The sequence below is a fragment of the Blennius ocellaris genome (assembly GCF_963422515.1).
Source record: "Blennius ocellaris genome assembly, chromosome: 10".
Lineage (NCBI taxonomy): Eukaryota > Metazoa > Chordata > Actinopteri > Blenniiformes > Blenniidae > Blennius > Blennius ocellaris.
The window spans coordinates 10,992,381-11,007,963 of record NC_137659.1 but is presented as its reverse complement, the minus strand read 5'-3'; the positions used below and the strand labels follow the sequence as shown (position 1 = coordinate 11,007,963).

The 15,583-nt window shown below is 40.9% G+C and overlaps 1 protein-coding gene across 1 annotated transcript in view; it reads left to right on the top strand.

Moving 5' to 3' along the window:
* The window catches only part of myo10 (myosin X), a gene marked incomplete at its 5' end in the record, with an annotated part of 103,027 nt that extends 90,177 nt beyond the window's left edge, over positions 1 to 12,850 (top strand). The window contains 17 exons of the mRNA XM_080503718.1: positions 426 to 1,394; positions 1,664 to 1,784; positions 2,060 to 2,303; positions 2,735 to 2,830; positions 3,527 to 3,620; positions 4,333 to 4,388; positions 4,677 to 4,819; positions 5,603 to 5,794; positions 5,892 to 6,049; positions 6,144 to 6,267; positions 6,969 to 7,266; positions 7,349 to 7,556; positions 8,329 to 8,465; positions 8,551 to 8,671; positions 9,310 to 9,786; positions 9,995 to 10,186; positions 10,318 to 12,850. Coding sequence (XP_080359844.1) covers positions 426 to 1,394; positions 1,664 to 1,784; positions 2,060 to 2,303; positions 2,735 to 2,830; positions 3,527 to 3,620; positions 4,333 to 4,388; positions 4,677 to 4,819; positions 5,603 to 5,794; positions 5,892 to 6,049; positions 6,144 to 6,267; positions 6,969 to 7,266; positions 7,349 to 7,556; positions 8,329 to 8,465; positions 8,551 to 8,671; positions 9,310 to 9,786; positions 9,995 to 10,186; positions 10,318 to 10,428 — 3,741 coding nt within the window. The 3' untranslated portion in view covers positions 10,429 to 12,850. The remainder of the gene's footprint in view (positions 1 to 425; positions 1,395 to 1,663; positions 1,785 to 2,059; positions 2,304 to 2,734; positions 2,831 to 3,526; positions 3,621 to 4,332; positions 4,389 to 4,676; positions 4,820 to 5,602; positions 5,795 to 5,891; positions 6,050 to 6,143; positions 6,268 to 6,968; positions 7,267 to 7,348; positions 7,557 to 8,328; positions 8,466 to 8,550; positions 8,672 to 9,309; positions 9,787 to 9,994; positions 10,187 to 10,317) is intronic.
* Positions 12,851 to 15,583: the final 2,733 nt, after the last annotated feature.

Below are 15,583 nucleotides of genomic sequence, written 5' to 3'. Positions count from 1 at the left end.
AAAGGTCCCTAACGTTATTCTATTGAGAAAAACGTATTTTGAATGTGCAAGTCTTCTTGTTGTAATTCTAAAGGTAAATAACCATTGTGGATTAACTTCTGTGTAGTAAATACCACATTAAAACAATGTTCACGGCAACATGTCACACTGCCTGCACCATAGTTGAAAACAAACCTCTGAGTCCTTGCGGCAGCCCCGGAGTGTACCCTCGAGACACACACCCAGAGGGGGCCGCTTTTTAATTGCCTCCGATCAACAACACTGGAAAAGGCTTGAATTCAAAAGCCCTGAAGCAATGGAAAAGTGTCACTATATTGTGAACTTTCAGAAATAATTGTACTAACCTTGCAGAGTACAGAAACTGCCAAAAATGTATTATTCCACAAAAAAATAAAAGTCTCATGTTTGAGGTTTTGTGTTTTCAGGCCGACGAAGCCAAACGGTTAGAAGAGGAGCATCATGCCGAGCAGCTGGTCTCTCAGGTTTTGGCCGAGTCTCACCCTGCAGCAGAAGCTGCAGTACCACCGAGCGCTGCAGAGGGACAAGAGTCCACAGCAATCCATGAGGCATCGGGTGAAGAAGAGGAGGAGGCGATTCGTCCTCAGGAAGCCTCTCAAGTGGAGGAGATCCTGCGGCTGGAGCGCGAGATCCAGGCACTGCAGAGGCAGAAGGAGCGTCAGGAGCTCTCTCTGACCGAGGCCTCACTGAACCGCCTGCAGCTCCTTCGGGACCAGGAGCTGCGACGGCTGGAGGACGAGGCCTGCAAGGCGGCACAGCAGTTCCTTGACTCCCTGAACTTCGACGAGATCGACGAGTGCGTGAGGAACATTGAGAGCTCCTTGGGAGTAGGCGAAGAGGAGGAGAAGGAGAAAGATAATGTGCGCAGGCGAGGCAATGATGAAGAGGACGTCGACGAGGGCTTTGGAGCCGACGACGAGGCTTTCAAAGACTCTCCAAATCCAAGTGAGCACGGCCATTCAGATGGACAGCGGACTAGCGGGATTAGAACGAGCGATGACTCGTCCGAAGAAGACCCGTATGCTAATGACGGCGTGATCCCGCCGCTGCCGCCGACCACGCTGCTTCATCAGTCGCTGCCTTTACCACCGGTGCCCCCTGCCTGTCACAGTGCCTCATCCAGTGGGGACTCGGCCTACGGCCACCCCCAGGCTTCCTCTGAAGCTCCGTCCGATGACCTGGTGGAGCTGATACCGCCAGACGAGGATTCAGATTATGATCAGGATGACTATGATGAAGGTGCTATTGTTTCCAGCGGCAGCATGGCCTTCTCCAACCCTCGCAGTGGACAGTGGTCTCCCGATTACCGCGGCTCTCTTGGTACTTACAACAGCTCAGGGGCTTACCGCTTCAGCTCAGAGGGGGCTCAGTCATCGGTGAGTTGAATCAGAATTCGCAGAAATGTGCCCACCAAACTCCGGTGTTCAGTAAAAACCTTTTACAATTGTTTTAAGTTATTTTTACTGAGCTAAAAGACATTTAGTCATGATACAGCCTGACCCTAAAGATTTGGTTACATCCTAATAAATGACGCTTTATGTCATCTTTACAGTGTAAGTGTATTACATTCACAAAATGTGTTTCTTCTCTGTATAACATGTGGTTTTTTTCTTCTAAACATCTAACTTTGTTGCTTCCTTTCCAGTTTGAAGACAGCGAGGACGACTTCGACAGGTTTGACACGGATGATGAGTTGTCTTATCGTCGGGACTCCGTCTACAGCTGCGTCACACTCCCTTACTTTCACAGCTTCCTGTACATCAAAGGTTAGTAAATCTCACAGACCTACCTGGAATGATTTTCAAAAATTCGTTTTTCCTTTGTTAACATTCTTCTTTCACTTTCCCAGCAAGACGGACACAGGAATTTCACTGCTAGTGTGTATTTTAATCAAACGCGTGGACTGTAGTTGGTTTTCTTTTGCTTATTCTCGTTTCGAACCTCCAGATGATTTATTGCTTCTTGCAACTTTTGAAATTAAAGTCACAGCCCTCCTACGAAGACGAGGAGTGAACACAAATGAATATTTTCTCCTCTACAGGCGGTCTAATGAACACTTGGAAGCGGCGCTGGTGCGTCTTGAAAGACGAGACCTTCCTGTGGTTTCGGACCAAGCAGGAGGCTTTGAAGCAGGGTTGGCTGCACAAGAAGGGAGGGGGATCATCCACACTGTCCCGCCGCAACTGGAAGCGTCGCTGGTTCATACTGCGGCAGAGCAAGCTCATGTACTTCGAGAACGATAGCGAGGACAAGATGAAAGGAGTGCTGGACATGCACGGCGCCAAGTAAGACCAAAGCAAGATTTGTTTATAGCAGGGTGGAAGGGATCTGCCCTTAAACTGGTGGCTTTATCTCTCCTATTGAATCATTTTTATAGTTATGGAGACAAAAAAATAAATCCATCTCCTTCTTACAGTATTTGGATGTCAATGTGGTCAACAGAGGTTGTAGATAACAGCAGTTTGGATCAATAAGGAAAGAAAAAAGCCTTTTTTGGAGGTGTGATAGTTGAAGACCTCGTTGCATGATAAAATTACAGGAAATTATTTAAACAAAATGAAAATAATTCTCCACATCAAGTTCATTTTGATAAAGTAGTGATTTGTCATGTGTCAGATCATTTAACTTGACAAACTTGAGAGAGAAAAAGTTACAATGTCATTGCTTGTTCAGAGGGATTCAATCGATATTTTCCTTTTTTCCTGATGATATATAGAGAAATCATAGATAACACCAACAAGGAGAATGGAATTGACATTGTAATGCCAGAGAGGACGTACCATCTGATCGCTGAGTCTGCTGAGGATGCAAGGTGAGTTTTTTGGTCTCAAGTGTGGTCCTAAGCTCTGCACAGCATTGACAAAATGCCTCCGGGGAGTAAGTGAATCACAAGGGAAACAAGTGAATACATGCAGGGAAAGAGACAAAAGTGGCCAAAAAAATAGGAACCGTAAAGTATGGCATAAAATTATCATTAACAATGAAAGATGAATTGATACCATGTTTATCAAGTCTTTTGATTTTCAAACAACACAAATGATGAAGGTACCCATGACAAGCTAAAAGAATATGTAAGCCATACTTTGTTGCTTCATTTAGCTTCTTTTCTAGATTTGCAGTCAGTGCAGTAATTCATCTTCAGTTTGAACCGCAGAATCTTTCCCCATCAACAATTTCAAGCAGTTATTAACATTGAAGTGGGCAATATAATCATAGTGATAACACTGTAATGTTTTTTTTTTGGTTTTGTTTGTTTGTGTGTTTAATCATTTTGTGATTGAGCATGAGCAAACACTCAGTCACAAACAGTATAATCAGTTTATGGAATGTCCACTGATTTCCTGTATCTGCATTAGCAGCATGTCAAACAATGTGTCTGGGTGTTGTTTTATGTCTCTTCCGGGTCCACCGTTTCTCTCTTTCCCTTTCGCATTTGTTACCTATTCACATATTTTGCACATTATCCATTTCCCTCACCATGATGATGTTGATCTCTTCTTGTTTACAGTCAGTGGTTCAGCGTGCTGAGTCAAGTTCACAGCTCCACCGAACAGGAGATCAAAGAGATGCACGACGAGCAGGCCAACCCCCAGAACGCTGTGGTGAGTGCGGTGGAGAGACGAAGCACTATTATCAAGATAAGGGCAAATGCTTTTACTAAAATGCAGTCAATCATTGAATTCATAGGTTAAAAGAAATAGTAACCAGTTGTACTGTATACCAGGGCGACTCCGCCTGTGCAGAAGTGTCCATGGGCAAGACACTGAACATTAACTTCCTCCAATTTGGGAATTGAGCATCGTTCAGCAGCCAGAAGTCACCAAAATCTCATTGTCAAACCATTTTGTCTCGGCATGTGTATAATGTGTATATTTTCAGAAAAATAAACTCATGCATAGACAAACCACCTCATAATATTAGAATATTTAAACACTAATCCTTTGTAGAATCCAACAAAAAAGAAAGAATTATATTTAGTTGTTTGTTTTAAGGCTATTTTTCTTTTTTTTTCCCCACTCTGTTTTATTTGTTCAAATCCTTTAAAATCATAATTAATTCCTATTTCTATAGCTGTACAAACTCCTTTTTTAAGTGTCTTGTCTATTTTTGTGAGCCTTTTTTTTTTAGATGGCAAAACACAGATGTGCTTTGATAATTTTTTCGTGCGTGCGTGCGTGCGTGCGTGCGTGCGTGCATGCGTGCGTGTGTGCAATAATTGGTTTCCACAGGGCAGGGGAAGGTCAAAGTCATTATCCACACTCTGAACACAGCGACTGAACTGCTTTCTTTATCTGTGTGTGCGTGTATCTTCAGGGAACGTTGGATGTGGGGATGATCGATTCGGTTTGTGCGTCGGATAATCCAGAGAGGTGAGAGTTTGCACCAAACATCACATCGTGACCATCTGGTTTTTTCTTTAACGAAGTCTGAAGTGAAGTAACCTGAAAGTGTCGGCCAGATGGATTCACTCAGAGGAAAATAGCACAAAAAGAAAGCATGCTGATGTTAGCTATGCCCTTCCTCTTTTGTCCTATTGTACGGACATCACACTGTTCAAAATCTGCTCTTGGTAATTTCAGTTTTTCAAATGTTAACCAGATGACTGAGTGATCAGCTGTTAACAAATAGGAAATAACTACATTTCTGAATTTCCACAGGCCGAACTCCTTTGTCATGATCACTGCAAACCGTGTGTTGCACTGCAATGCCGACACACCGGAGGAAATGCACCACTGGATCACTCTGCTGCAGCGCTCCAAGGGAGACACACGTGTCGATGGGCAGGAGTTCATCATTCGAGGTGACAATCCTGTTACTTACCGTGATCCTTTTTCCATTGTGAACTCCTCACTGGACAAAGATTGATTGTGTTGTTCAAAAGAGTGAAAGATTGAGTTTTGCCTGCTCCTTCTCATGGCTTGTGAGGCTTGAAGGTCTTGTTCGGACGTCCACAGTGTGAACCTGTCAGAGCAGGGATTTGAACTAGCAAACGTCCAATCACAAGCTTGCATCTCTAACCTTCAGGGCGCCACCTTTGTCTTGTTCAAAGGAGTACATCTTGTAAATCTGTAGGTTTGCATTATATTACAGCTTTCCTGAAGCTCTTATTTGTGTGTTTTTACAATTTTACATTTACCTGAAAAATAACGAACATACATTGTATCATAATTAATAGGTAATGGAATGAAGTTCAAGTATTGGTGGAATGTTTGATTAGTTAGACTATATTAACCATTTTAGGAACTTTATCACAACAAATTGTCCACAAATGTGAAAAGAGTGTAACTTTAAAGTTCAGTATGTGGCAGTTCTTCAATATCACTGTGGCTTTAACAGAACTGAGAGGCTCGTGTTATAAGTGAAAAACACGCTGGTGAATCTCATTTGTGATATATATATATATATTTGTGATTGTGACAAGCAAAGTACACATGCCAAATTCGCAATGACAGAGGAGGAAACAAGTTGAAGTGCTTTGGCCCTTAGATTTAATTGTGTTTTACTGAAGCTATTCTACGTTATGAAGCATTTTTTTTAGAGGTGACAGAAGAACTGATAAATGTACTTTATTGATTCCACGCAGGCTGGTTGCACAAAGAGATGAAGAACAGCACCAAAGCTTCCCTGAAGCTGAAGAAGCGCTGGTTCCTGCTCACCCACAACTCTCTGGACTACTATAAGAGCTCGGAGCGAAACTCCCTGAAGCTGGGAACACTGGTGCTGAACAGCCTCTGCTCAGTGGTTCAGCCTGATGAGAAGGTCTTCAAAGAGACAGGTAGGATTGTCCAGTGTCCTCCATCCTTAATTCAGAGCTGAATCGACTCGGAAACAGTTGTTTTTCAGCTCCTCTTACTGTGTTGCTGCACCGACAGGATACTGGAACGTGATTGTGTACGGCCGCAAGCACTCGTATCGTCTGTATTGCAAGCTGCTGAACGAAGCCGCGCGTTGGGCCAACTCCATCCAGAACGTCATTGACACCAAAGCGCCCATCGACACGCCGACTCAGCAGCTCATCCTGGACATCAAGGTAAAAAAAAAACGCACCGCGCAGCAGTCAGTCTGATTAGACCAGAAGCTTGAAAAGCAGAACAATACAGTGGAATCTTCTCGACTCTCTGCAGGAGAATTGTCTCAACTCGGAGGTGGTGGAGCAGATCTACAAGAGGAATCCGATTCTTCGATACAGCCACCATCCACTGCATTCACCACTGCTGCCTCTTCCCTACGGTGACATCCATGTAACCTGTGAGTCACAGAGATTTAAAGCATGGAGGAAATAACAGACAGGAAGGTAGAGGGAGCTTTATTCAAGAAGCTCCGAGGACATATCTACTTGGCATGCTTGAACATCTTGGTGACGTATATCTAGAAAAAATATATTGGCCTTATTTATGTTTACTTTAATCTTAACAATGATTTAAGCTAAGAATCAAGCCCGAAGTAGTAAAGTACACTAATCTACAAGACATGATTAAAAAAAAAAAGAAATTAAAATGAAATTTTGCAATAGTTGAGAAGGAGTTGGAACTACTTGGAAGGTCTGTTTGGATTTTTTTTAAAGGTGCTATTTTTATAATCATGTATTTGTAGCATATTTGTAATTGAAAACAGATCAACCAAGCATACATTTCATCACTTTTTGTGCAACATTTATTATGTGGATTAAGAATTCTTAAAAGAATGTGACCTTGATTAAATGACCACTTCTCTTCTTTTGTTTTTACAGACCAGATTAGAAAAAAAAGTTCATAAGGAATGTTTTTAGGTGTAGCACAATTAAAACATAGTGTTCTAACGGGCACTGAGTGATGCTAATTCATTATCACCTTTCAACTTTTTTATTTATCTAAGGAAAAAGTGGCAAAAACTACACGAGTAGAGAAGCATTATACGAACCATACATTGCAGAGGCACGTCCTTATATCACTATTCTCTTACTTTCTCAGCTCAGAGGAACAGAATTTACACCACCCTGCAGGATGAAGCCCTGAAGGTGTTCAGCTCTCTCCAGCACCTGGAGGGTGTAGCGGACCCCGTCCCCATCATCCAGGGCATCCTTCAGACGGGACAGGAGCTCAAACTGCTGCGCGACGAGCTCTACTGCCAGCTCATCAAGCAGACCAGGCGGCCGCCGCAGCCCGGCAGCCCCGGGAACCTCTGCAGCTGGAAGATCCTGTCCTGCATGTCCTGCACCTTCATCCCCACAAGAGGCATCCTCAGATACCTCAAGTTTCATCTGAAGAGGTGAGCGGTCGACTCAAGTGTTGCGGATAGTGAGCATTTCACGTCGCTAATGTGGTTGTCATATAAATCAAATGTGCTCCAGGACTCGCGAGCTCTTCCCCGGATCGGAGATGGATCGTTACGCCGCCTTCACTCTCGACGCCTTGAGGAAGACTCGGACCCGGGAGAACGTGCCGTCGCAGGAGGAGATCCGCTCCATCGTGGCCCGGCAGGAAATGAGCACCACCGTTCACTGTCATGGAGGAGGCTCCTGCAAGATCACCATCAACTCACACACCACGGCTGGAGAGGTGGGAATGTTGGAAGTGGGATGAACATTTACTGTGTCATGCTCTCTGTTTTGAGAGGATGCAAATGTGGGTTTCATATTAACATTCTCTATTTCATTGTCTTTTAATGAAAATGTGAATTTTTTTTTTTTTTTATCCACTCAGGACAAAATATAAATATATATATTAAAATAATTTCATGTTTGAGGTACTTTTACTTTATAGTTTTGTCAGACATGGAAATATTTCACATTTTCAGATATTTTTTTTTAACTGAATTTTAAAAAATGGTTTGCAATTATTTTCACTCAAAGCAACAATTAAAATTAGATTATCACATTTTTGAGTGTTGTGTGGCATTCATCTATTTTTGTAAATGTCACTAGTTGTATAGTCGTAAGCTGTATAACCAGTTTCTTTTATATAGTGTCCTGCTTTGCAGAATTTTAATATCCATAATAATCCCATATGCAATTAAAGATGATATTTTTTACGGAAACAATTTTTTACATTATATTCATTTAATTTTAAGAGCACGTTAACTTAAGTAACACTGTAAATCTTTGCAGTTGATTGTATTTGTATTAGAGTGATATTTGAATCGACGATTAAGTAAATCATCTAAAAAAGTCCACTTGCTGAAATTGACCTAAATGTGGATAAATACTGACAACACACCAGAGTAACATCACTCTGAATATTGAAAGCAGACAAAGAAAATATAAGCTGTTGTGATACTCAATCAAGAATTTGGAGTTTGTTTCCAATGGTTGTATCTCACCCCGTGTGTCAGGTGGTGGAGAAACTGATCCGTGGTCTGGCCATGGAGGACAGCAGGAATATGTTTGCTCTTTTCGAACATAACGACACCACGGAAAAGGCCATCGAGAGTCGCACGGTGGTCGCCGACGTACTCGCCAAGTTTGAAAGGTGAGCGCCGCAACCCGTCTGTGTTTTGGAGTCTGAACAACCAAAACCCTTTCCTCTGCCTCACCTCTCACCTCATGATGTCCAGGCTTTCAGCAAGCCCGGACGAGTGCAACACCGGCTGGAAGTTTTACTTCAAACTCTACTGCTTCCTGGACACGGAGAACGTTCCCAAAGACAGCGTGGAGTTCGCCTTCATGTTTGAACAGGTACGAGACGTCAGGTTTTCAGATGACTGAGCTGCAGATTAGTTTGTAACATTTATATTCTTCAATCGCATTTTTAATAATAATTTTATGACTGGACTTTACTAAAAGTACCATAATTGCAGTTCCAAAAGCACACATGGATGTTCCCAGATTGCATAATTATTTGACATATGTTAAAAATGAGCTTTTTTTGTCTTCATGGGCATTTAAGTAACATTGATTGTGGGTTTTTGAATTGATTTGTGAAGTTTTTTTGTATTATTATCATTATGTTTGTTGTATCTTTTTTAATGTTGTTTCTCCAGCTCAAATGCTTTTATAATTATTCTTTTGGTAAAAAAAAACAAAAAACATTGATGCATCAAAAAGACAGAGAATGAAAACTTCAATAATAATAATAATAATAACAATAATAATAATAAATGTTATTTATAATGTACTTTACATTAAAACAATGTCAAAGTGCCTCAAGGAACAGATCAAATTTAAAAGGTAAGTAAACTGTCAAATGTAGGGGTTTTTGGTTTCCAAAGGAACACCATAAAAGGTAGATGATGTTTCTTGAACCCAACCAGTTCCAATTTTCTAATAATTACAGTACATTTGATGCTAAGACAGTTTCCTCTGTCTCCTTGAAGGCCCATGAAGCAGTCATTCGTAGTCAGTATCCAGCCCCTGAGGAGACTCTTCAGTTCCTGGCTGCCCTGAGACTTCAATACCTCCTGGGCGATCACAACTCCCAGGCCAACATCCCCGAGATGTCCCAGGTGTTCCCCGTGGCACGTTTGCGTGCCCGTGTGCAGAACTCTGCCAAGACGTTCGCCCCGGGCACCGGATCAGTGGCGGAGCGCAGCGGGACGTCCGAGAGGAAACGCTCGAGCTTCCTGGAGGGAACGTTAAGGCGGAGCTTCAGGAGTGGCTCGCTGAGTCGGCAAAAGCTGGAGGAGGAGAACAGCCTGGAGGCCTGGATGAGGGAGGAGATGGCTGCCGTCAGAACCAGCGTGATGGACAAGTGGAGGAAACTGCAGGGGATGAACCAGGAACAGGCCATGGTCAAATACATGGCGCTGGTGAAGGAGTGGAAGGGATACGGATCCACTTTGTTCAATGTTGAGGTGAAGAATTCACACTAATGTAAAGAAAACTCACTTTTATTTTACAACAGGTGTTGTTTTGTGTAGTTATTGGAAAAGAGATTGGCTGTCCTCCTTAATCAATGTTGTAAAGTCGTCCTTTTGCATGTCCTTTGGTGACACTTGCAGTCCTCTCGGGTCAGTTTTAATGAGCAGGCCTGTTTCTCGCCTCTTGTTTCTGTTGTTTCAGTCTCGGGACGGAGCGTTCCCCTCTGAGCTGTGGCTAGGAGTGAGCCGGGAGGCCATATCGGTGTACAAACGAGGGGAGCCGTGGCCTCAGGAAGTTTTCCCGTATGAACAGATTCTCTCATTCGGTGCTCCGCTGCCCAACGCCTACAAGATTGCTGTGGAGGGCCGAGAGCTGGTGTTCGAAACCCAAATGGTTTGTATAATGTAACAATTATTCAGTCTGAACTGTTGGTTTTCTTGAACCAATAAATACTGTCGATGTGTGATTAGAGATATAGCGTTCACTTCCCTGTAACATTGAATCGCTCCCCCTCCCCTCCGCAGGTCATGGACATCGCCAAGCTGATGAAGGCCTACATCAGCATGATTGTCAAGAAGCGCTACAGCAACTGTCAGTCTGTCAGCAGCCACGGCAGCCAGTGTAGTGCCTGGTGAACTTCACATCTTGAACGTTGGCCTCATGGCCTTTTACCAGAGTGAAGTGGGAGTGCTGAGCGTGGCCGAGGGCTGGCCATGCACGGACGCCTGTCGCCCGCTCTCTGGCGGCCGCAGCTCGTACATCCGACGTCATGTTGACTTTAAATGCTGGAGACAAACCACAAAGCTCTTAATGTAAACTAGCTCAAGTTATTCTGATGAGTTTTATTGTGAAACTTGACGCATCCACTCCTGATTGATAAAACCATTATAATTTGTTTCAATCTGAAACTGTTGAGAAAGTGATGTAATGCCAAAGTACAAAACAAAAATATGCAAAGCCAATTTACTGTTTTTTTTTTTAATAGACTCTTATCCCATCGCTTTTGGTTAAGAACCAATAAATAAAAACTTCATATATTTACTTCATTCATTGGAATAGTAAATAAAAATAATTCAGCACAAGATTACAATGAAAACTGCTCTACAGTTGAGATGTAGTTATAGTGGCTGTTAAATTGTTCAAGGATAATCAAAAATATCCTTCCTGAAGCATCTTTCCCAATGTTTTCAAGGCCAAAGAAACCGGACTGGAAAAAGGTTTTCTCATGAGTTCTCATTCTGTCAGAGTTCAGTTTTTCAAATGTGGATGTGTCCTGTTTTAAAGGAAACTATCGATGTATCTCTAGCGCTAGCACACTGTGGGCACAACAAGGGCTGTCGTTGCAGAATTTGTTACTGAGGCTTTTGCTAGTGTGACTGTGTGAGAGAAGAAATGTGTTTCTACAGGCTGTCTGAATGTAAATTTTTTTTGTTGTTGTTTTTTTTTAAACAGAAGATTTTTTTTAAAAAGAACAATAACTCAAGCCTCCAAGCCTTTTTCCTCTGCTTTGAAAAACTCTGAAACTTGACCTTTTCCAGGATGACGTGTTCAACTGTAAATAATATGTAATTGTACGCGTCTTAAGCATTTCAATTTTTTTGATTTTTGATTTTGATTTGCTGATGAAAATCACAAGGGTCACAAGTGCCTGTTCAAGCTGAAGCAGAACTCGAATCCGATTCAGTCCCATCGATGCCACTCTTGTTTCTGTGTAGCCAGAATTTAAAAGGTGCTCCCAGCTTTTCTTTTACCTGCCAGTCGATTCGTATTCTGACAAGATGGGTCCAGCCGAGCAAGTCATTCAAGATGATATCAAAGAAAAATTAAGCTGGCTTTGATGACTATAGCGTCAGCCACATGGTCAAAGACTTTCATATTTTATACAGCGCAGTAGCAATTTTCTAAATATTTATGATGGCGTAAACCTGTTATTAGCAGTGATAATATTGAACAACAATGTGAGATCACATCATTTTGTTTTGTTTTTCTAATGAGCAATAATGTAATATTGCAGGAAATATACCTATTTCAATATGAAACAATGTTGTGAAAAGTATTGTACATGAATACTGATAAGACATGTTTGTTTTGATATTGAGCCAAAAATCAGGTCGGGTCCTATTTTACACGGTTTTCAATTATTTTTGTTCAAATTGTAGCCGTTTGGGTAATTATAAAGCGGTCCAGGCACACTGTCACAGTTTAGATTGAGAGTTATGCTTAAGTCATTCCTCCCTACAGGACTGCCATGACCCAGAATTGGATAAAGCAACAGAGAAGATGGACAGATGAATTGTAGGATTTTTTTTTTTTTGTGTCCCCAGTTTTGTACATTCATCTGTGACGCCTGGCGACCTCTCTTGGTAAAATGTGTAAACTACAACAGCAAACCAGTGAGGCGTTAAAGAAATGAATCACAACTTAATTCTTTAAATATGAACACGGTTGAACATGTTTTATCATATTTCTTTGAAGTTTATTTTCTTAAAGGAAGATTAAATAATTTTCAGCAAACGCTATTAAGTATTTCCCTTCACAATCGGATCTGCAGCAGTTGAGAAAGGAAAAATCACGAGTAGACACAATTAATCTGACTTTATCTTGACGTACTTGTTCAGCTGGACCGAATATTTGCAGTGTGACATTACCACATCATTTCACTGGAGCGCCGCGGGCGGCAGATCCATCCAAAGATGCGTGTGCAGGATTATTCCACAGTGCCTTCTTGTATATTATGTACACTTATTTTGTTTTCCATGTGTGGTTTCTCTTTTTTGTGGTAAGATGTGCAATGTTATATGTATATTGTATAATCATGTGGCTGTACATTTTATACTGTAAGGTTGGGTTTTTTTGCCTTCTATTATTTTTGTCCTGTATAATGATCACACATAGTATTTTTTTTTTCTTAAGATATTGAATCTTACATTTTATTTTCTTGCAATTATCCAACTGACAGTGGATCTTTGACACAGTAACTACTATCTTGTTGGGTTTTCTTTGGTATTATGTGTGTTAAATTGATGAATCTAACAATAAATACATATATGGTCTGAAGATGCATAGGCTGCTTTATTTATTTATTTTTTTTAATCTAGTTCAAAATGAATTGAGCATTTTCAGCTTTATGCGCCCCTGATCATGATGGCCTGTGTTAGTTCCTTAAACTAACACAGGAGGCTAAATAGGGTTTATGTGATTAGGTAGGCTGTTTATGATCAGCTTAGAAACTTCTCTGAAATGGTTTCAGCATGAATCAATTGAATGACATCTGTTTATTAAAGTTCCATTAGGAAAGATGAAGTCACTCTGAGTAGTAATAATGGGTCAACTAATCAGTGCAGCCATTGCAGTGGTGCTGAAATATCAATATGGCATAATCTACTTTGTTGATGTGATTTTTTTTTTTTTTTTTTTTACTGCTGTCAGAAATATTTGATCATGATCCTGAGCATCATACTCGCTATTGGTCTGAGAATATTGACAAATAAACCTGACATTTTGGAAAGTGTATTCCTCTTACAAATGTGACTAATATGCATTAGTATATACATTTTATAGTGACATTATGTGTTTGTAAGCAATAACCAGCTGGTCACCATGGAAATGCAGAGCTTTATTCCTGCAGGAACGGTCACAACTTTTCAAACCAGCATCAAACATGTTTCACCAAGACACTTTACATCTAATCGATTCTTCCTCATGAGTCTGCACCTTTGGTTCAATCTTCCACTGCATGTGAAAGCAGTCATGGAAGGGTTGATTGATTAAAGTTAAAGAAGTAAAGTCAAATAGGAGGAGTCTATTTCTCCCCCAAAAATTGATGTGAGATTCATCAAGTCCAGATGTTTCAATAGAATCCCTGTCTGTCTTTTCAAGAACCTAATTCTGTTGTACTGTTCAACTATATGGGAGGGGAGAAGCAAAATCCAGATGTATTTTAATTATTTATGAGTTCATCTCTGTTGAAACAGTCTCACCAAAATGTCTAGATTAAAGTTTTGACATCAGACAGAATGATTGTCATTCTGTAAAGAGCCAGGTAAAGTTTGTTTTTTTTTCCTTTGAAATGACGTTAAGATACAGATAAAGAAACATTGCAGCAACCCCATGCACTCACTGCATGACACAACAACACCATTAGATACCTGCCAAAGTGTACAGTCTCCATCTTTCTATACCATATAAAGTTTGAGCTTGATATTGTTTTTTTCGGTCAGATGAAGTGTAGCCTGCAATCAAATGTGGTTAAACTCATTCAATAAAATAAGTCACACTGCTCTCTGTATATATAAATATTCTTTATACATTACATCCATGTTACATTCAAAAGAAATATAAATACAGCCAACAGCAAAAGTCACATTCAAGTCATTTCTGTGCTGCGCATTGTGACGTCGACACCCAGTCTCCTAAGGCACAAAAAAACCAAACGACCCAAATGACTTGGGTCAAGAACAGTGTCCCAACCCCCCCCCCGAAAAAAAGAAAAAAAAACTTACAACCGAAACACCCACAGGGCTCCTGGAAGCTCAACAAAATGATTTACAGACGGAAAAACCACAATTTTCAAGAGCTGTATTTATACTGGCACAAATCATCTGAGGGCCAGTCCTTTAGTGGCAACTGAGAAAACCTTTCTATGCTGGAAAAACGTTGATATGTCAGGTTATACAGGCACGATAAACAGAACCTCTGACAGTGACAATACATCCATCATTGTTTATTATCAAAACGTCTATATAATTATTGATTTCTGACACCACTTGCTACGTTGTGCTCGTTGGCAATCTGCCTGGATTGCTGAATCATTTATTCCCCATTCATCAAATACTTTTCCTTGAAAAACTAAAGAAAAACACATTTTTAGGAATACAAAGCTCTCAATGTTCAGTGCGTAGTTTATCGATCTTGTTTTAAAGCTGATTACACCTGTGTGTTTTTGATTTCTAAGCAAGGCTTCAGACTTTAGGCTCCTGTGCTTGTTATAATTTAGTAGCAATTTAAAGTAGAAATACAAACAACCATTTCTGAATAAACTTTGAGTGTGCAGGTGAATCATGTGCTTCATGTGAAGTTAAAATCTGTTATTTTAAGCCACCAATTTATACCAAATCAAAGTTCCTTCAAAGAGCATCCCTCTCTGTTCACAGTTGCACATGATTAGATTTATTTAAAAGTATGACAGCTCATAGTTTGGCCTTAAATGCTGTGTTCATGCTATCTGGTCAAGCTTCTGCAATGACCCAGTTCCAGTCAGCAACTCCAAATTTGTCTAAGCAGTGTGAAATAGAAAAAAAAAAGGTTAATAAAACAAGCATTGACCGCTTAAATCAGTCACCACACAGCATGAATTAGTAACAGCAATTGAAGCTAAGTTATTAAGGATTCAGAGCTGTAGTAGCTACTCAAAGCATTCATTAGCACTCACAGCCTTATGACTTTAAACCATGATGAAATGTGTGACAATGTGCTTTATAACTTGTAACTTTCACTTCCAACACGACAGAAGTTCTTGTCTAATGTTGCAAAAGGAACCGTGCTATCTCTGAGTGGAAATCGACTCGCTGTCATCATGTCGGTCACCTAAAGTGTGGAGATTGGTTTGAGGACCAGCCCCAGAGAGAAACAAACATTAAAACATTAGAAAAAACATTTAATTAGAGACAAACCTTGGGGGGGGGGGGGGGGGGGGACTGATCATATGACTGTATAAACTTTGCTGCAGAGCTCAGACCACCACGTGCAGCCCATCAGATGCTTTGTTCCTGTACAAATACTGCTTGGCCT